This window comes from Falco rusticolus, chromosome 9 (assembly GCF_015220075.1).
Source record: "Falco rusticolus isolate bFalRus1 chromosome 9, bFalRus1.pri, whole genome shotgun sequence".
In the NCBI taxonomy this organism is placed as follows: Eukaryota; Metazoa; Chordata; class Aves; order Falconiformes; family Falconidae; genus Falco; species Falco rusticolus.
In genome coordinates this window covers 18,655,716-18,678,502 of record NC_051195.1, presented here as the reverse complement: position 1 = coordinate 18,678,502, position 22,787 = coordinate 18,655,716, and the positions used below count along the sequence as shown (strand labels likewise).

The 22,787-nt window shown below is 41.2% G+C and overlaps 1 protein-coding gene across 6 annotated transcripts in view; it reads right to left on the bottom strand.

Annotated features, from left to right (window-relative positions):
- Window positions 1–22,787, bottom strand: part of TET1 (tet methylcytosine dioxygenase 1) — an 80,350-nt gene that overhangs the window by 41,876 nt on the left and 15,687 nt on the right. For 4 of the 6 annotated variants that reach the window (XM_037401021.1, XM_037401023.1, XM_037401025.1 and 1 more), the window contains exons 3-6: window positions 19,577–19,627; window positions 2,985–5,517; window positions 1,634–1,724; window positions 909–1,002 (exon numbers count right to left, since the gene is read on the bottom strand). In XM_037401021.1, the coding sequence (XP_037256918.1) occupies window positions 909–1,002; window positions 1,634–1,724; window positions 2,985–5,517; window positions 19,577–19,627 (2,769 nt within the window). The remainder of the gene's footprint in view (window positions 1–908; window positions 1,003–1,633; window positions 1,725–2,984; window positions 5,518–19,576; window positions 19,628–22,787) is intronic. The other 2 variants (XM_037401024.1, XM_037401027.1) reach the window with 1 other exon arrangement.

Here is a 22,787-nt window from a genome sequence, read left to right as displayed (position 1 = left end):
ATCTAGTATGGAAAACACACTTTGACTGTTCCAAACACGAGCAGTAAATATTTAGCATGCGATACCATTCACACATAATATGTAATAACCCTATTTTTGTCATGTAATCACAAATGTCAGTCTACCAACTGTACAGTTACCGTCATCCTTTTTTCAATCAAGTCTGAAATTCCTAAATACATCAATAACATTTTTTTCTTTTAACAACCAGGTTAATTTGTTTTTTCCAAAACTCAGTTACAAGATTTCCAGTCTACTAGTTACCTCCCTTGGTGGTTTCAGCAAAGATTAAGGACAATCAATTCTTGCCAAGCTCTCTCCTGGAGCTTGTGTCTGTTACCTCATTTCCTGGCTCCTATGAAGCAATGTGAGACAAGATTTTGGTGAAAACTATCACCATAACATTTACATTTCCAAATACTGACTTCAGTTTCTCAAAAATAGTGATGAACTCCATGGCATATGAGATTGAACTTCCTCATCCATCATACTCTCTTTTCTTCAGGTGTTCATAAACTAAAAAAATGTTACTGGATAGTTTTCCAACTCTCCCAAGCAAGCATCCCTTCTTTTCTCTCTTTCACACTTTCCAATAACATATTTCACTATAGACTCCAACTTTTGGTCATTGTCAGGGTCTTCTTACCCTTAATTTCATCATCTGCTACCTCTCTTAAGCACCTCTCACACTCATTCAAACCACTACATAACACACAGCACCACATTTTAAATAAAGAAATAAGTAAATTGTTTTCTTTAGCTTCATCATTTACACAGACTGTAGATCAATTAAATGAAGAATGAAATCTTCAATAAAGATCAGAATATATTTAAGCTCAAGGACTACACATCACTTGATATTTAAAAGCCACACAAAATTATTTTACTGCTGTAACATAAAAACTTACCCACTTTGCAATTGGACACCCCTGAGAGCTTTTTCCTTCTTTTCCTGTATAAACCACTACCTCTATTCTTACAGCGCTTCCTTTTGCTCCATACCTGTATTAAAAAAAGTTTATGAGTAAAACAAACTACTGTAGATCAGTTTAAAACAGGAAACATTTTCAATAAAACAAGAATAACAAACTTAGCTTTACTGAGAATGTTAGAAAACCAAAGTATTTATAATGTCAAAAAATACTTAAATTTAAAAGCCTATTTGCAAGAGTGATATTCAACATCTCTCTTCTGATAACAAGCTTCTGCCACTGAGGAAACATTGTCTGGGGAAGAAATGTTATCTGCATATAAGTCTTAGTGCGCTTAACCACTAACGCGACCTTTCTGTTCAGTTTGCCACAGCTTCTTCGCATGTAGGGCACTAGAAAAACTAATTCTACCAGCTGCTAACCTCTGTCATTCTTATTTATTTCAATGGCACCTGAAAGCACACTGCATTTGAAATTTAACCCTAAAGTTGCAAGAGCTCAGAAAAGACAGATGAGTTTGGAACTGAAATACGAACGCTCACCTCATGCACATCTGAACAGGAAAACATTTAACAAATGAGTACTGCAAGAAGTTCAGAAAAAGAAAGCTAAAACATAGAACCTGATTCCTCATAGCTCTTCTTCTTTCCTGTTTAGGCAGTCAGAAATACTGCGAGCATTAAATGCTGAATTTTCCTCACCTGTTCTCCATTATTTCTCTCACAGCAGCAACACTTGGTCCTGTCCCAAGGTGTGTGTAATATGGGCCTTCATCTTTCTCTATAATTTGCTCTGTAAGCAGGTTGAGAAAACTAAGTTGGCACATATGAAATTTATTTACACCATTACAAGTAAGCTTAGAAATGGTTTACAGAAACATCTTCCAAAATAAATTACAATACAGAACATTTGTCCCTGAAATGTAATGAATAAAGAATATGGCAGATTTTTCTCCTCAGAGGCATCAAAATTATTTTATGCTTGTTTCCTCCTATTAATCTGCTAGTATTTTTTCTTTATGTTATAAAGTATTCCTAATTATAGTAACATTTTGCATTCTTTACAAATTTTCATTACAGGAGCTGGCATGTATTGACTAAATAAGCTTCCCAATATCCTTGTTGGTAGGAAAACATTAATTTCTTTCAGACAAAGGAGAATTGCAAGGGGGGGGGGGGCAGGGGGGAGAGGGGAGAAATAATTAACTGATACTCATATACTACTGAACAGAAAACATAATCCAAGCCTCTTAACTAGCACTCTGTTGATTCAGAACATTAAAGCAAAGATGAAACAATCTGCCTGTGTACAATTTGTTGTTAAGCTTCTGACTTGTTTTTCCATCTGTGCGCTTTGATAGTTGGAAAACACAGCATGTCTAACACCACCAATCAAGCTGTATTTGCAAAACCCTCAATACTGAGGCCTGACATTGAGCCTGACAATGCAAATTATTACATGTGTGGCCTCACGTGAACTCCACCTTACCTCTCCTCTCCTCTACAAGAGGCATCTAGTAGACTTTGGCACAGACTCTTAAGGCAAACTGACATCAGTCATCAGGACTGTGACAGTAACAAGATTGTCCACAGCTATGCCCTGCTGCTTATTTAACAGCATTTACGCAACAATTACAAGATACTGGGAAATGTTTGCCCAGCCCATCTGGCAAAAACTAGTTCTAGACCATAAAAATCAGAAGCTGATACACTGCAAGTAGATTCACATGCAACACAAGTCAGCAATGACAAAACAACAAATAGAAAAACTCCTTTTCCTCCTGGGTTTAAATTTAAGCAGAGAATTTAAACCTGCCAGTTGCAATACCAAAAATACTCAATTCTGCTGTGCTTCGCAGGCCCAAAGAACCCCAGGCAAAAGTTACAGGAAGGGGGAAAAAAATTTCTTCTTCTTCCTATTTCCTAATGACGAAACACTGGTCCTTTTGCAACAGCTGAGTAACTGTCAAGTACAACTTCCTCACATTAGAGAAAATACATGAACACACCTACATCTGAAAGGCACAGGCAAAAGTTAGCAAAAAAGACTTACCAACACAGTCACAAGTTGGCAATTCAGATTGTCCTTTTTTTGTAGGTGTATCTATTAAATTTTTTGTAGGGGTATCAAGAAACTTCATAGGTGATTCAAGGAAACTGCTGAGCGTGTTTTTTGCTGGAGAACATCCTGAGTCGCCTGTGCTCTGTGGGCGGTCAGTACCCAAACTGGTTGACGTCAGAACGGTCACTTCGCCCGCACACTCCATATTCCTGAGAGCTTCAGCAGAACCTGGTACCTGGGCCCCACCACAGGGAACAGGCAGCACCGGTGACTTCAGATCTACTTGTTCTACAGCACCGTGCTGAACATAAGTTTTGTCTTCACTATGCATTTCGTTAGCTCTCAGGTTAGACTGATTACAAGTTTGAGGCAAAGGATGCGTCTGACTGACATTCGCTGTTTGCTGTACCTGAGAATTACATTTTTCTGTAAACATCGGTAGGTTTTCACTTGGTCTGTTCAATAAGGATGCAGTTTTCAATTGTGAAATGGCCAGAGGGTTACGGGAGGACAGGTCACCATGTTGGTTACATGCAACAACCTCATTTTTCAGTGGGTCAATGCCAAGTGGGTCACCGGAACCTGCAGTTTTGATTTGCTCATTCATGACGTCACAGCCAAACAATCTGTCTTTTTTTTTCTCTTGCAGTACCTCAGGTAAACATCTATGGAATTTTATCTGTGTTTGCGGGAGAAATAATCTAGTTTTCTCTTGTGATGCTAAAGTATTTTGATTCAGTGCTCTCTGTACTTTGGTTCTTGGAGATTTTTTTTCAGACGGAGCTATTCTGGAGTCCTGTGGCATGGTTTGACCAAGCTTGTGTAGTTTTGATGATATCCAAATGTCCTGTAACTCGCTATGCTGACATGACAACAGCTCTAGCTGGCTTTGATTATTTTGTTGATAGCGTGCTTCTTGAGGCTTCTTTTTGTGTCTTGGTTTCCATGGTACAGCATTTCCTTTTTTATTTGTTGGTTGTTTTTGCTTTAACAGTAAGGAACTATAATTATGCCTAAAAAACACTGATTCTTTTTTCTGCAACACATCTTGGTTGTATTTTGGCTGCCTCTCGTGTGATATTAGATTAAGCAGCGATGTCTTTATGTCATTTTTCTGCTCTGGATTAGTCTGGTTTGACTCAATTAGCGCCGCAAGTTGAGTTAGTTGTGTAGCTACATCCTCTTCATCCTGGCTGTGAATTCCTCCTTCTTTAATCAAAGAACTAGTTTCCAAGTTCAAATCATTAGAGGTTGGCTTTTGCTCTAACTGACCAAGAGTTTCCAAGTTGTTACTTGTTTGCTGAACATTACGTGAAGCATTGCAATACTGTGCAAGGGTGACTGGATGATGAGCGTAATTTTTCTTGGTAGTATATCCTGAAAATGATTTTGCATTAGATGTTAAGTCAGATAAAGTTTTGGTATCTCTTGAGGATAACTGTAATTTATACATCTCACCAGCCAGACTGGCAGGTTTATCATGCAATTCAGGGACTGAACTTTGGCCATTGTATAACACTGCCTTATTAGGGAGCTGCTTCTGCGAGTGAGCACAGTGAGCCAAGAGCTGTTGCTCATTCTGTAAGTAAGTGTCTTTGATTTCTTTTAATGCAGAAGATGTGAAGGAGGATGAGATATCCCTTTTATAACTATGGAGGAAGTTCGAAGTTGTCTTTTCTGTATATTCAGTACTTTCAGTTTTAGCTGGTGAAGTTGTTTCTAAAGGGGCTTCTGATAACTGTGTTAAAGCTTCAATAGCTACAACCTGCTCTACAGTTAAATTTCTGGTTTTAATCAGGGACAAGAAAGTCGGCTGGAGTGAAGAATCCTCATGCTGTGTCTCTGCATTAGGTACTTTAAAGCCGTCCTTCCCTACATGTACTTCCTCTTCAGGCAGTGGAGGACAACACAAGCTTTCTTGCAGATCCAAAGCGGAACCCGTCTGCAAACCAGACTTACCAGAACCCTCAAAGAGACTACAAGTGCAGTTTTCCTCTTTCATTAAAACATTTCCTTGTTTTTCTGGGTGAACACAGCCAACACCAGTTGTCAGAGTGTTTACTAAGTTATTCAGATTGCTACCCTTCATCCATTGCACATGAGAGTTGTTTGTCAAATCCGTCCTTTCCTCTACAGATACTTTTTTCAGTGAAGCAACTGCTGGCGGTGGTGAATAATGTAGAGTTTTTATGCCATTTTTGATGGTCTGTGCAAATGATTTTTTTGGCTCAGCTAATGGACTGGGAGAGACTGCTCTTTCACTGTCTTCAGCATTTTTCAAGTGTTCGCTGCCTGTCACAGTTCCATGGATATCTCCGTTGACATGGACACCAAAAGATGGCTTCTCGTTATGTGCCCACTTCTCTGCTTCTAAGCCTGTCATTCTTTCTTTCTCCTTACACTGCACATTTTCAATGGATACTGTTTGGTTTGCTTTCACCCTGTATTTTTCACCATGACCACATATACTGCATTCCATGAGTTCTGGTCTGCGGCCATTTACTGGTTTGTTTTCTAAATTTGCCTATAAAATAATAATACAAAAATTTGATGTAACAGCTGTTCAAAAGCATTAAAAATAAGAAGCATAAGATTTACAGCAATTAAACCCTACTTTGACACAAATGAGGAATATCCTCATTAAGCACAGACACTGGGGGGAAAAAAAACCCAGGAAGTCATTAAAAAACCCTGAAGCCTAAAGACCCTATCCATATTTATAGCCATTTTCCCCCCACTGTTGGAGGGGGCAGATGAAGAAAGCGTGTGCATGTGGTGGTGGTGGTGGTAGAGTAAAGAAATGAAGGAACAGATAAAGGATGTTAGCATTTAGAATCACATCTAAGGATTCAATTTTTAATGAATTTCCATAAGCAGATGAAAGCCTCCCTTGAGTTCAAAGCAGGACTGAAAACTAAAGGCTTGTACCACAGAAAGTGTAGTAGTGATTTGGTATAATTATACCAATTTGGCTAAACCAATAAACTGATACACTTGGCTGGACACCCTAGCAAGAATGGCTGGTTTTCAAGCTTAGTTTCAAGTCCTTAAAAAAATCACAAAAGCTAAGCTGGATAGTAAGCCAAGTAACATTAGCTCACTTGAAAGTTACCCTGTAAATACTGTGTTTAGCATCTGTATTCAGATGGTAACTTCCAGGTTTCTGAACAGTCTCTCACGTAAGCTATCCTTTAACAGTATTTTAATAAACTCTAAATTCTAATATTTGATTAAATATATTCTTTATCTTCACTGGTGTTATACAATTGTGTGGTTGAAGCAGTAGAGTCAGAATATTGTGTCCTAGAAATAATAAGTATATGGGCCTTAAGATAGTATTATGAAGTAAGGAGTTACGCAATTCAAGTTTAAAAAACAAGGCAGGAATTCAAACAGAGACAGCAAAGGAAAAAGTAATAATTTTTATTATGTTATATTTATTATATATTTATATTAAATTGTCTTTTTAAAAATTTTCAGTCACAATAAACAGTGCTGGTACTTAATATTATTGTAACATCTAATAATTATTTAAATAACCTGTAGCCTTAAGCCCTATTTAACAAGAAAACCAGTACTGCTTTTCAAATCAGATGTATGCAACACAACTGGTTAATTAATCATAACTCAACACAGTACTTCTTAGCAGTTCAGTTTAATATAAAGCATTCAGTTAAATCAGACATGGTTTTGTGGCAATACCAACTAAAGTGCATGGACTTCTCTGAGAAAATAACAAATGCAAAGTAGATTTATGATTAATCATAACTATCAAGATGGAATTGCCAGGAACCTCCAGGCAAAACAAGGCATATGGACCCAGCTCCATCTGGAGCCCAGTGTTCACCTCACAACTGATTCCCAACTGATAAAAAACTTAAAACTGGGAATCCATAGCATACCCTAGATATTATGACAGGCATCTTAAATCCTCATGGAAATGGTATGTAAAAACATGTCCAGCACCTATGCAGCTAAGTCAAAGCTATGAAAATTACAGTAAGGACACCTTATATAATGCTTCTTCATTACACAGAGATGCTGACTAACGGTCTACCAGCCTGAACTCCTCTGGATCCTGATGATTTTCAATCAATGATGCACAGACCCAGGGGATCACTGAGCAATTTCTAAGAGCTCCACAAAAGTGGTTAAGCAGCTTTATTGTTAGCAGGGGTAAATGCATTACATAGGCCTCTGCAACCATACCAGAAAATGTTTTAAGGGTCCACCACGGAAAAGTAAAAACCCACAATTCTGTATTTGTGCAAAAGCTGAATTTCAGTTACGTTAACTTCAGAAAGAACTAGGGATATGAAATTGCTGGGGTTTTCTTCAGCAAAAGTATATCTAAGATCTCCATCAGTCCAAAATTTGTCCCCACCATGTAAAAGTGTTATCAGTAATTTAATTAGATAATTAGGAGGCTGATGAGATAGAAGCAAACAGATTAAAATAATTCCCCAGCATTTATACATTTTCAACACAACACGTGTTTTTGTATTACCTTCATTTTTAGAGGGTATCACTCACTACATTAACAAAAAAGTAAAAAAAAAAATCTAAGTCTGGTAAATTGAGAGCAATGAAAGATGAGGGAAAGGAGGAGGGTTCATCCATGATCAGCTGAGATTAGACTGACACAGAGTCCACTGACAGCACTAGAAGTGCAAAAATGTCATCACACTTCTCTCAACTGTATTGTTCCTCAATAAAATACTTTCATCTGATCAAAAAGCACTGCTATGCTCAAAAATACTCAGAATATTCCCTAATCTGCTAGTAGTGCACAGGTGCAGTGCTGTGTCCCCGTAAGACCCCAATGATTCCAGCAGTAAAGTGGGATTACTTTTTAAATAAAATTATTCCTCATACATCATAATTTCCACTAACATTACTGAAAGCTGCCCACATGCAATGAGAAAGAAAAAAGAACCAGATGAATCATATCATTGGCATGATTTGGTTCATATTTTTCCACACAAAGAATAAATATTATCATGGAACTGGATTTTTTTTTAAAAATCATACTCTCTTCCTTGTGAGCACTATGTTGCTTTTTTCTCTTGTTACTGAACTGCAACGAATCCTAAAAAATACCTTTTTCTTTCCTCTCTTACCAGACTTCCCATGTGAAGTTATTGTCTCCCAATATAAAAAGAAATGCAGGCAAACTACCAGGGGCAGAGCCCATTTGATTCCTCTCCTCAATGTAAGCCTGGCAGACCAAAAGCAATAGCTCAGCAGAAACCTTTCGCAGCTAAATAACCTAGGAGCAATCTATCTTCAAGTTCTGCATCAGGACTCAAAAAAAACTGTAGTGAAAACTACAGACAAAGATACCACAATTCCAAGCAACAGTCTCAAAATTCATGGAAGTTAAGCACGTAAGTCTGATCCGATTGAATTCTAAATCTTTTACACAAGTGTAATGAAAAGCTGAAGAGTAAACCAGATCAATAAAAGTAATTTCCCCTCTTCCTCATTAAGGAGAGCACTACTCTATCTGGAAACATAAACCACTAATAAGTCATGCTCAAGCTCAGACTCTGTCTGCAGTAGTTAGTGCTATTAGGACAGGAACCACAGAGTACAGTCTGCTGTAGTCATTGCTGTATTAAACTTCAACCAGACATTATCTCTGATATACACACACAAACACAAACTCACTCTGTGAGGTAATGCTTCCAGCACACATGGAAAGGCAGTTACAGCAAATCACTTCACCATTCTGAAAAGGGTCAGAATATTAACCTTTAACACAAGATACCTCTGAGGCAGTGCAGAGTTCACCAATTCACAATCAAAATACAATACTAAAGCTACACTAAAGACATTTCCACATCATCTGTACAACAGAGAGAAGGCTATCAGTTTATGCCTCATTTCAAACCTCTACAGGTTGTAACAACACATATTGTACTAAAGGACACAACCAGAAACAATTACTCCCATAAACCAAAAATAACAGATGATGACCTGATCAAGTACTGATAAAATGGCTCTACGAGCAAGTCATGACAAGTTAGATGATCACCAATGCCAAGTCCCCCTAACTAGCCCTCCCTGTGAGAGCCAGGTCCCCATGAGAATACAATACCCAACAAATTAAAAAATACTTGCACCTCCTAGCTTGTGCCAATAACCAGGATGAACCGAAAGGCAGTTCTTCCAAGGTCACAACATTCATCAACATAAAAGGACAAGAGGGTGAGCAGTGCTTACACTTTGCATCTCTCTTCCATTACAGTACAATGGGTAAGTTTGGATCCTGATGCAGTGTCTGCAGCCACGTAGCCAGCCCCACATGCCCTTCCACGTTGGCACAGAGCTGGCAGCTCCTCAGAGCTCAAATACCACAACAGAAGTTTTCTTTCAGAAAAACTGTTTGGAAGAACACCCAAACATACCTCATCTAACATTTGAACAGACTGTTTTACTCATGGTCCAACTGTCAGATGTCACTGCTTCAAGAGGTAAGAAAGCACCAGCCAGCTGACCAGCAGCAATTGACTCCTATACAATTTATTCCTACTTTCTAGTGTTTGCTCCCCAGGACGTTCAGTGGAATGCAAGACTTGCACTGTACAGGACCAACATACAAGGATAAGGAGATAAGATATGGACAGGAGAGGGGATAGGGAAACAAACAGCACAGATGTGGAGAAACAGTTGCTTATGCTGAGTGCTGTGTAGAAAGCCATGCACTGCTTAGTACTGAGACAAAAGTAAGGTGGAAAGCTGTGGAAGGTATAGGCCACCTTCTAAATACAGCCAAGTTTTTTTGCATTCCAAAATAAATGCAGACACAATAATACACTTAAGGATAAACTATTTAGGACCACACTGGTTCATGTTTGAATACCATAATGCAGACAACAGCAATGTGCTGTAAGTTGCTGCCCAAGGCTGCAGCCCGAGCAGGGTTTCCAAGCAGGCTACCAGCAGAGAGCGAGCAGCTGAGTAGGGGCCAAGCTGCAAACTGGGGCACATTCCCATGACTCTCACCAGAAACATAAAGCAATTAACACCACACTTTTTTTAACAACCATGGACATGAAACAGTCTCTTAGTACAGCACACTTCTACAGAGGCTCAGGTAAGGCACATTTTCTATAGGTCTTTGTGCAAAGAAACACATTTGGACCCTTTATTAATGTAACACAGCCTTCATATACAAGATGTTTTGTTCCTCAAGAGAATAATGTTCATAGATGGCACTGAGGGACAGGACAGGTAATATTTAGAAGCTACTGCAATCAAAGGGAACAACCTCTACTCTTGGCAAAATGATACAGACAAGTTTTAGCAGACAGGCTGGTTTACACGGAATCTCAGGGAACAAGAGATTCTGCAAATCTGAGAAAGCAACCTGACCCGGGGCAGGACATCCAGGCTTTCCTGGAGGGATCCCCCTCACTCCCAATTCCCATGCCCCTGAATATCAAAATTCACCCAAAGCCACCAACTTCAGTACCACAGCAGGTACCATTTCAAACTGGATCTTAGATCAGCTGGAAAGTCTGCTCTAGTTGATAGTGCATTTTTTTTATATCCATAACCACAATGGCAAAGAACATTCTCCAAGCTACAGCTTAACTCTCTCCTCCTCAGTTTCATCTCCATTTTATCTACACCTGTATCCTCTTTGCAATGGTTTTCAAACACCAGGCAGCTTCCCCACCAGCAAAGTTCCTTATCTTGTCTTTCCATAAGGAATTAGTACATTATTGCCTTAAAGTCTTTACATCTTGTTGTCTTCATTTTCTCTCTTACACCATTATGACAGTCCTCCTGCCCATGTTGTGTAACAACTTCAGTGAGACCACTTACAAAGAAGATCTACAGTATCAGACCCTAAAGGATGCACTTACCAACAAAGTAAAACCCTACAGGATACTGCTTCTGGCTCTAAAGGCTTCAAATGCTGGCCCCAGAGAAATGCATCTATTGGATTACTACTTGGAAATAGTGGCTCTCAGCCACGAACTCAAATTATTGTTTCTGTCACCTCTGAAGCTCTAGGTTGTAAAAGCTACAAACAGGAGCAAGAAAAAAAATTCAGAGTGCAGGAAACCCCATTCTCCTACACAGGCACCCAAGAAGTGGATATGTTAAGAAAGAAAAAAACCCCAAACATTACAGTATTTTTTCTGCCACAGAAGGAAACACAAACAAGGCTTCAGGCTTGGTGGGTTTTGTTTGGTTTGTTTTTTACTGGTGTTTTGAATTACTCATCATTTGTCTTCAACATTGAAATCGAGCACTCTAAAGAGACACTGGCAGCTCTGGAAAATATAGCACTCAATGAAGCCACAAAAGAAAAACGATATAATCAGCAGCAATATGTATTCCCTAATACAACCTTCCCCTAATGTGCTCTAGCTCAAAAGCAGAGATGAAAGAAATTCAGTCTCCAATTTTATCCATGCTAGCTGATGTCTCTTGCGGTCTACTCATTTATGAAACCATCACCACAGCATTAAGAAAGTACTGCCTGCCCCTTAACTGTAAGTGGAGAATCATCGCAGTGTTCATAACAGGGTCTTCAGGGAACACATCACAGCTATAGATAACATTTTTAGCAATAATCTGGAAAAACAGTGAAATTGATACTGATAAAAAAATATCAAATAATTAAAAGATCAGACATGACGCTTCCTAAATTAACTGGCAAGCCAGCTGCACGCACACAGTTCAGTACAGCTAAAGGTGAAGTTGTGTATCTAGCAACAGAGACATGGGACTATATTTACAAAATGCAGGAACTATAGAAACTCCTGCTGCAACTTCATGGCCAAAAGGGTTAGTGAGATTCTTGGATGTGTAAATAACAACATAATTAGGAAAAGACAGGTTACTTTCTATCCTGTACTTAGCACTTTTGCACCTGCTATATATAAATATGTAATAAGTAATAAATAACTAAAAGTGGGATAAAGCATCCAGTTCTGGCATACCCAATTCAAGCAAGACATTGATATGCTGGAGAGGGCTTGGAGGACCATGAGAACAACAAAGAATTGGAACATCTTGAAGTGAAAGCCTCAAGTTCATTCTACTCACTCTGCAATTTACCAAAGGAAAAGAAAATTGAAAAGCCACAAACTGCAGCTAAGTCTATGTGGAAAAGAGAGCTGATAACAGAAGACTCCTTGTTGTAGCAGACAAAACTATAACAAGAGTCAATGACTTTAAGTTAAGGCCAGAGAAGTCTGGGCCTTGAACGCTGGCACACATTTTTGCAGAGGGACAGAAAAAAGGTAAAGAATCTTTTAGGCATCTTGTTAGGTGTTTTGATGCACTCTTCACCCATGGGAATTTTCAAATTCAAGTTCTTTGTGCTATTTTTAAAAGAATGCTTAACCCAAATAAATTTGATACAGTCTTACAACCCAACTTCTCAGCACAAGAACAAGTGATCACAACGATCTTGCCTAGGTTTACCATATGTGAACCAAACTGATACAAGTTAATTATTTTCCTTCAGTTACAGTTCAGTAAAGGATCTGAACCACTAAGGTAAGGTAATAAAACATTCTACTTCCTATAACGTAACCAGGAAGATAGGTAGCTCCTTAATCTAGAACCCAATTTAAGTGCCTAACCATCTGTTGTACAACCAATCATATTATTTAAAGTTGCTACAAGCTGGTAGCTGCTCTCAGACCAGATCTGCCAAGGACATACAACACCTTAAGTTAACAATGCCGGCCAGCCCTCACACACACGCATTGTTTTCCCCTCACTCTGAAGTATCAGCACAGGTCCCAAATACACATTGCAATGAGTTCACACACAGGTTTGCTCCAAATTTAAAAATCTATATTATGGCTACACCCTAGCCTGGTTTTAAATCGGATGGGACATCACAAGACTAAAAGAAATAATACTCTTTAGCAATAGAAAAGTCGGTGACAAATATGTCAGAAGAACAGCTAATGGTAATTCAGATAAAAGAAAGAAAAATAGTCATGCTGATCCCTTAGCCACCAAACTACCCAGCTGCAGCACTATTCCAGATTTTGTGTCTATTTTTTGGTTATTCTCATAATGAAAAAAGCCTAAAAAATGGCAAACGATGCTTCTCTTCTGTCTCAGGCAGAGCTAGTACAACTATGGTTTTAAATAAAGCTCAAAATGGAATTTACGCTGTATCTAACTTCCACTTTCTCTGTACAGGAATACCAACTTTCACGCACATACTGAAATAATAGCAACGTTGTTCTGGAGCAGCACTGCAACAGTGGTGTCGGCATTGCAGAATTCAGGCAGTGATCATCTGTCACAGAGGTAAATGCTTTACATTCTTTACATAAAGTACACAGAAATTTTTCCTGTTACTCACAAGTTCAGCAAAATCTTTAAGAAAATTAAACAGAGCTCAGTTTTATTACACAGCATCAATGAATAATATTACAATACCAGACAACACCAACAAAACACCAAGAAAGAAATTCACAGTCAAGCATCAAGACACAAACCACTCTATTTTAAGTCAGCCTTGAATAATACTAATATCCTAAAAGGCTTAATATTAAAGCTATTAGGACGACAAGGACAGCCAAATATATTCTACATACTAATTTTACGTAAGTTAATGACAAGTGACTACTGTTATTTCCCTACATGTAATTCCAGTTTCCTTTTTTCTTGATATTGGCTAAGTTTCATCTATTTGACATTTAAAAAGGAAACACCTTTACAAGAATGAAGGGATTCTTCTTACCTCCCAGATGAAATCCTGTAATTAGGAATTTATTTTAGTAGGAATTAAACCTTTTGGTCTCTCCATAGGCAAGGCTCCTACTAATGTCAACGGGAAAGTTTGCTGCAGTAGTATCTGCCATACTCTACATATTTAGATCTACATACTGTACATATACAATACTATATTTAGTAACACTAAACACAAAAATTTTAGTGTAACATCACAAAGAAAAAACAGGTCACAGAAGTGAAAATCTGCTGTGCTCAAGAAAGTTTGGGATTTCTCACTTGTTTTCTCCTACATCAGTTACTAAAAACAACAGACTTGCTTAGCAACATGGTATCAGAGTCTAAACAACTAGCGCCCATTTTCAAAGCACTTTCTAGGTATTAGTGTCTATAAACGTATAGACAAACAGCAAACTGACAACAGATCTCTGGGATTTGCAAAGCCATCTCAATTATTTCAATGCCTGCGTTATATACAGCATCTACAAGTATTCAATAATGCTCAAAATTCAGTAGTGACTACAAATAACATCAACAGAACAACATATCTGGAATAGGAAACCAACATTTATTTTGTAATGCTGTAACTTAATTAAGAACATCTAAACAATGTTTTCAACGTTCCTATTCAACTGACCTTCATCTACACAGGTACATTTTCCTTTCTTCCCACAAACCATGTTACTGTTACTTTACGACATTTTTTTAATCACACTTTCTACCTTTTTAAGAAGCTCCGCCTCTGAACCCACTAAAGTGGAAGACCCAGCACTGCACTAACACACATAAGTGACAGTCAAGATCTACAAATAAGTAGTGATTCAAAATGTGTAAAAACCCTCCAAAACCACTGTAATCACTAGGTCAGCCTGGCCTGACTCACCACTTGCCAGCCACACTGTGCCTCTGCCTCCACCATTCCTGAGAAGTCACACTATCCTCACAACTGCTCCGCTACAGCAACAAATGAGTTAAAACACAAAACCTTACTCCTCCCTGCCTCCTCTCAAAGGACAGTGTCCCTTTCTTCCCTCAGCATTCTGAGGACTTGGGTTGTGGGGACAAAGAGTAGCAGGGCAGCGGAGCAATCAGTCCTGACAAGGAGGTGGATGGCAGAGGGAGCAGCGGAGGGGGGCAGCAAGGGAAGGAGAGCATCTCTGCATCCTGTCCAGCTCGTTCTGCACCACAGGAAAAAGTCCACAAGGGACAAGCTTCGACCTCCCCCCAGAAACTGGCTGGAACAATTAAGGATTAGAAAATTACTAGAGTAAGATTAATAATTTACAGACCACTTACAAAGGCCTTCTTTGTCAGGACTCCATTCACGAAATGTCTACATACATGAGTAGTCTTAGCAGTGCTGTACAAACAAAATATGGAAGTGCTTCTTCATATGCTCACGAGTGCATTCACCTGAAATGCTGGAAAGGCTGCATGTGCAAGTGTGCTATTAAATTACAACCATAATCATGCCTGCTCACATCATGAGGTGCATGAGCCTATCAAGAGGAAAAAAAAAAAAAAGCCCATTCAAACAAGCACATCCAGCTTGAAAACCAGCAAAATTAGAACATTTCTTTCACAAATGATACCGAGACTGTTTTAAATTAAGTTTAGAGCTAAGGTACTTACTTATTTTAAAAATAAAAATTAACTAATTCGTGTGGGCCACTGAAGTATGCTCTCCCTACCAATAAAAAGGAGAGAAGATGCACATAAGAAATAGGCAGACACTTTCAACCAGTACTTAAAGCAATTTTAATTAGTATTTACTGAAGGAATATGTTCCAAGGTGATAATGTCCCCTTAAAAAAAACAGAAAGAATAAGATAAGTATTTGCTGGACAACATCCTTTCCAACTCATACTACACCATTCTGTTTTCTTCCTCTGTAAAATTCCACTGCAGTACAATTCCATCCACTGACTTGCTCATATCTTATTTTAAAGGGGAAAAAAAGTAATAAAATTAAATTTCTTCCAGCTAAATACTCTAGCAGATATGCACTAAAACTATACCATAATTTAGAATAAATGTTTAAAATCAGTTCAATTTATGCTCACTCAAAGCATTATCATGAACATTAACAGTTACTTTCCTTAACTTTTGTATGAGCCTCACAAAAAACCCTGCATCATAAAAAGGGCAACAGCAGGTCTGCCAAACCAACTTTGTATTTTAAAGTTGTTTTTGATAAGAAAAACTATGCTTTGTACATGTGGAGGAGAAAAAATAAGAGAGTGCTCAAGTATGTGTTTGTAGCTTTGATGGAAATGAAACTTTTGCTGGTTCCTAATATGATTTTTATATAAACAAACGAAAAGCTCTAGATACTGAGTCATCTCTGGCTTTTGGCTTGGCTTAAACCAAACGGATTTTACAGTGCTTAGCAGGCATCATTCGCACTTTTCTGGCGCACACGATTACCATTATAGTGTTTATGCATAAACACGCAAACAGAATCAGTCAGAGAACAAAGAATGTGCATGCAGTTATAATAGTCACTTAGCGCTGCATATATTATTCTGAGTCTCTCCCACAGTTTCTTCCCTTTGTTTTTGTTTAAAAAAAAATCTCCATCAACACAGCAAACATCTGCAGCCATCCAAATGGTAGCCTTGGCTCCACAGAACCTAGTAGAAAGACCACAGACTGTACTACTTCATCAGCTGTATCTTGATCTGTGTGAGATTACCTTACTAGTGCCACTGCTGTCTATACTTGGTAAGTGTAGATTTCCCTGAAAACATGATGCCATGTTCAACTGTCCCATTCTTTTGAACTCTCTGTCAATCAACTTGCAAATGACTGCTAAGGAGAGGTGCATTGCGCTGCTCAAATTGAGTGAGAATGCTGCTAAGTGGTTAAAAGGAAAATGGTAGTAGTAAGTGAAGCAGGGTGTATAATATGCCTTTCGAAATGCAGGTGAATTAATTTTTAAGTATTAATTCCTTCTATATAGACTTTCCATTATCAGGTATAAAACTAAAGAAGTGTCTACTTAACTGGGGGAAACACAATATAAACCGTAAGAAAAACCATGAGTATATTCCTTCCTTAGTATCCGTCACTATAAACTCGTAAAGATGCTTTCTTCAATGAGCATTTGCTCACTAGAAGTGATTAATATTTCAGATGTTCTTTCAAAATAAACATGCAGAACCTAATACAGTATTTATGGTATAGAATAATTTTCTAAACCAATAACCAGAAAGGAGCATTAAACCACAGGTGTTGAAAATGGTAAATAGTAAACAAAAGGTACAGTATAGTAGCATGTATCACTTTGTCTTCATGTTTCTTCCTGTCCAATCTGTTTCCAACAGGAACACATTGCTTATTTTCACCCTCCAGAGAAGAATTTGTAAATATGTTGGTCCCTAAGAAGCACAATTAGAAAGAGCACTAGCCTTCCAAGTAAATAAACGTGCATCTATAAAAACTTAGGAGGATTAGAAAAATACTAACTCCACGTGTTATTGGAAGAAAATACTACACAACCTCCTTCAAGAAAGTGTACAATACCATTTGAAGAAAACACAAAGAAATCAAAAAAGAAATATTCTGTTAAAATTTTGAAAGCATCACTGGTCAGATGCCCTCAATTACTAGGAATCATTAAATCAAATGTTGAAGTTACGATTCAACAGATATGACAATACCACTTTACATGGCAGTCCCACCAGTAACAGAAGCCAGGCTAGAGAGTCATATACCAGAATGTCATATTTCTAAAAATGCCCTTATAAAGAAGTCTGCAAATTATACAGCTTTTCCTAAGTTTACTGCAGCTGGCAGAGCTGCAACATAACTTGAGATGACCAACCTCCATCCTCCCCTCCAAAAACAAATGTAAAATCCCCTCAACCCCAATCTAGACATTCCATGATGCCTTCAGGGGTACCATGCCGTACTTGGTGGATGCAAGTGAACAAATTCATACAAAATACACTTCAGCACCACAAAACAAGGACAAGTACTAGAAAAACACAAAGAACAGCCCCTAAAACCAAAGAGAACACACTGAAGAATCAATTCAGCAAATGAAAGTCAGAGCAGAAATAAAAGCAAGTCCGATGACTAACGTAGGATTCTACACACACACAGAAACAGACAAGCCTTTCCATTTAAGAGCCAAGGAAAAAACTCTTCAGAAGGCTTTTTGGAAAGGCGAGGAATGACAGCATCATATTACATAGCAACCTGCTCTGCCATCAAATCAGGAAGAGTGGCAAAATGAACTCAAAGAGAAAAATCTGAAGACCCACTACGAATCCCTACTGTAGACAGTCACCTAATACAACATATCCTCCTATAACCAATTAAAAAAAAATATGTTCACACCTTGACAGAACAGGTGTCACACCAATTACACATAACAAAGCTGAACGACTCATTTACAAACAGTCCTTATTTTGCACACTACTATCAACCTAACCACACAAAACACAGAACGAACAAATGCTGAAGTTTTAACGACACCTATGCATTAAGTTACAAGAGCAACCGTAACTAAAATTAATAATTAAAAGCATATCCATGACTTACTGAAAAATGTTAATTTTTTAATGGATGAGTTTATTTAATACAAGGGGGGAAAGTACTTACTAGTGCTGTACAACCACAATTACTGCTATCATACAGGGAGGTGGTTTGCAGAACTACTCCCATGTGAAAAGACAGACACCCCCTTGAGGCTGGACATACTTTCAAGTCAAATAAGGTTATTTGCTCCTAGCTTAATCTTAACTTTGCTTTGTCTCACAAAAGCATAACTCCTTTAAGCAACTTTCTGTAACGTGTAACAGTGACAACGAAACTGATTAGAAACGGGGATGTTTTCAAATAAAATTACACTACATTCAGCATTTATCAAACCCACTATGTCAAATAACTTCTGAAATTTTAAGGCACTGAAACAATACTAAACTATCTTACATTACTTTTTTTATTATATCTAGCTGGTATAAAAGAACAGCTCTACAAGTAAGTTTAACAACATATACATATACACACACAAACATAAGCATTTTCTCATTTTCCTTAGCTTTGTCCTACATGTACCATCCATCTTACTTGAACCATCCATCCTCCAACACGTTAGTTTGCAACAACGGAATTAATGACTTACTTCTATTCAAAATACTCTATAAAGACTAACTGAAAGATACAATACTGATGAGCTGCCACCTGTTACATTTTTAAAAGAACGTTAGCCATGAGTGTAGCAAGTTGATATTTTGTTATAAAAACTAAAACATTTCCACCATGCGAAACACCGATCTTTTGTTATCATGGAAGATAGCCATCTTAAAAATCTTGAAGAAACGTGTTACCACGTGAAACCGAAGGCTGTTGTAAGTTTACAGAATTTTCAGTTTCACTTGAGGTGTTCCAAAGTTTAAAGAAAAAAATAAATCAAAACTACAGCAACGTCAGCATAAAATTTCCACTTTTGTTAATTTGGTTTGCATTATAACATTGACTTCTCATGTTAAATTTAAGACGCCACAAAATCTGCATACTAAAGAGCCCCACCAACATTCAGCTGTTACCTCTGGATGTAAGAAACTAGGAACAGAGGAAATTAAAGTGACTGGCTCCTCAGTGCAGTGGAAAGCAAACTTTTGGTCTGCAGACTTGTGTGGAAAGATTCAAATATGTATAAAACATGCCGGAAAAAAGGGGGAGGGGGGTGGTGGGAAAGAACATGTTCTACACTTTTAAAATTAGCTAATCTCCTGAAGAGCTGGAAAGCGCCAGCGCCGCTTCCCAGAAGTTAACCCTTTGGCTTCCTAGTCTGCATGACAAGAAAATGCCACTTAAAACGGGAGAGGATAAATATTAAAGCCATCATCGGTTACCTTTAAAACTCTTTGCTTCCTCCTCTGAGGCCTTTTGTTTTCAGTTAGAACCTAAAAAAACATCAAATTGCAGAATAAGTTGTGGTCACAAAGGCAGACACCTCCGATTTTATTCTCAAACTGCAATATTTCTGAAATACCCAGCGTGCTTTACATGCGGCACTTGAGAGGGCTGGCGGAGGCCCTACGCGGCCCCGCCGCCGCCACCCCGACACGCGGCGACGCCGGAGACGGCCGAGGGGAGAGGCCCCGCCGCCCCCTGGAGCCGGCCTCGCTGGTGCCCCGCATTCCTCACAGCGGCGCCCACGAGGCGGCCATCTTGCTTCCTGCCGCAGCGGCGCCCTCCTCCAGGCGGCGTCGCGGGCGCGAGCCTCGTGCGGCCCCGCCGCGCGTGCCCCGCCCCCGCCTCCCCGCGCCGCGCCGCGCGCCCGCCCGGCGCGCGCGCCTCCGGCACGAGGACCCGCGGGCCGGCCCCAGCCAATGGGGCGGCTGCGGCCCGCGCGCCCCCCCCGGCCTCCTCCCGCGCTCGCGCCGGCCCTGCCCACACAAAGGGTCCCCTGTGCGGGCGCCGCAGCGGCCGCCCGCAAGAGCCGGCACGGACTCGCCGCGCGGGCGGAGGCGGAGCCCGCGCCGCCGCGCGCCCCCGGCCCCGCGCGCGCGCGCGGGCGGGCGGCGGGGCGCGAGGGAGGGCACCCACCGGGGCCGCGGTGGCGGGGTCCGTCGGCTCGCGAGGGCCGCCGCGAGCGGGGTCAGGCGAGGACACGGCCCCCGCGCACCCGCACGCGTGCCCCCATGCGCGCGCCCAGCCGCGCGCCTGCGCAGCACCGGCACGCACGTGTGCGCGCGCCTGTGCCCACGCAGGTGCCCACGCGGGCGGGCACCGGGCGGCGACGCGTCGGGCGGAGGCGGGGGCGCTCCCCCGGCGGGCGGGGGGTCCGCTCGCAGAAGGGACCCGCAGCGGGAGCCACCAGCCCCGCCAGCAGCGCCGCCCGGGGCGGGGGGCCCAGCGCCCGCCGGGCTCACCAGCTGAGGGGCCCGCACGGCCCCTGCCCACCCGCCGCCTGCGATCCGCACGGCCCCGCAGCGGGGCCGGGCTCTGTCTTCGTGCGGCGCCCAGCAGGGTACCTGCTGCAAACCCCTGCCGCTGCCAACGGGCCACCACAAAAGCACAAAGCGCGGTTGGGTTGTTTCCCTGCATCGCCACCTGCTCAGCACGTTCACCCCGACGGAATAAGGGGTGGCGGGCTCACAGCGCTGCCGCCACTTCTCCCACCAGGCCCCCATGCACCGCACAGACGCTTGTACCCATGGCCGACAACCCAGTAACACCGCACCTAACACACCACTGCTCACCCAGGGAGCGGTTACTGTAACCACGTGCAACCAGAAAGTTGGCCCTGGGTTATCTGCTACACACAGGGGGAAAGAAAACAAAACTAAACAAAACAAAACACCAACAAAGTATAAGATCATCTTTTCAGCAGCTGCAGACTGCTATTTAAAAGGGGTTTTTATCTACGGCTAAATTACAAGTGTAAATCCTGTCTGGTTATTGGTGCAAATCAGTTTAGTGCAAATGCTCAGATGCAGACACACAGCTCCGTGCACAGTGTATCAATGCGGTCAGAGAAACCTGTTGCCCAGTGTTGCCTGACATTACCTTGTGTTTAACCTCCTCACCTGCTGCACCACAGTACTGTATCAAATAGGTTTTAGGATCAGGAAAAATAAGTAGTACTGATTTGTCATGTTTCCCCAAAACACCACATCCACAAGGATCTTTAAACATAATAAAAATGAGAGGTACGTACACTTGGGGATCTGATTTTTCTTTGCAGTTTTGCCTACTTAAGATGCTTTACAATCCAGGAAAAAAATATTAATTTTGTTTGCTTAGAAACCTAAAACCCAGTATCCTGATTTAGTCCCCAGTTTGTTGCATGACTGGACAGCACTTAGGCAGTATTTTCAGATTTCCTTGTTAGCTGGCCAGTGTCCCCTCCTATGAGGATGGGTCCTCATACACAGGGGAAGGAAATGACCTGGATGAGGAGACAGCAGGTACTCTCAGCAAGTTTGCTGATGATGCAAAACTGGGAGGAGCGGCTGATACACCCAAAGGCTGCGCTGCCATCCAGCCAGACCCAGACAGGCTGCAGAGTTGGGCAGAGAGGAACATAATGAAGTTCAGCAAAGGCAAATGTAAGGTCCTGCACCCAGGGAGGAAACGCCCCACGCACCAGTACAGGCCAGGGGGTTGACCTGCTGGAAGGCAGCTCTGCAGAGGACCTGGGAGTCCTGGTGGGCAGCAAGCCGCCCATGAGCCAGCAGTGTGCCCTGGTGGCCAAGAAGGCCAACGGGGTACTGGGGTTCGTGAGGAAGAACGTGGCCAGCAGGTCGAGGGAGGGGATCCTCCCCTCCTACTCTGCCCTGGTTAGGCTGCATCTGGAGTGCTGCGTCCAGTTCTGGCCTCCCCGGTTCAAGAGAGACAGGGCACTACTGGAGGGGGTCCAGCGGAGGGCTACGAAGACGGTGAGGGGACTGGAGCATCCCCCTTAGAGGAAAGGCTGAGAGAGCTGGGCCTGTTCAGCCTGGAGAAGAGCAGACTGAGAAGGGATCTTCTCAAATGTCTACAAATACCTTAAGGCTCCGTGTCAGGAGGATGGGGCTGGGCTCTTTCAGTGGTGCCCAGCGACAGGACAAGGGGCAATGGGCACCAACTGAAAGACAGGAAGTTCCATCTGAGTATGAGGAAAAACTTCAAAACCTGCCTGGATGCGATCCTGTACAACCCGCCCTAGGTGAAGCTGCTTTAGCAGGGGGTTGGACTAGGTGACCTCCATCCAGGGGTCCCTTCCAACCCTGAGCCTTCTGTGATTCTGTGAAAGAAACCTCTTCAAATAAAAATTTCTCTGTAAAAGCTACAAGAACTGGCGCAGAAAACAAGAAGCAGTTAGAAGCAACTTTTAAAATGCATCCTCTGAAAATAATGAGACCCCAAACTAATTAATTTCCCTGTAATTTAGGCTACGTTATAGTCCACACCCAGGATTACAGCAAAGTGTGACTTGCAATTATTTTACACACCCACAGAGCACAGGTGTGTACAATAAGAGTAAACTGTACCACTCCAACTCCCTGCCCTGCGTCCACAGTACACAGCTTTACTCATCTTTGCCACACTTTACCAAACTCCTCAAGCCCTTGTGCT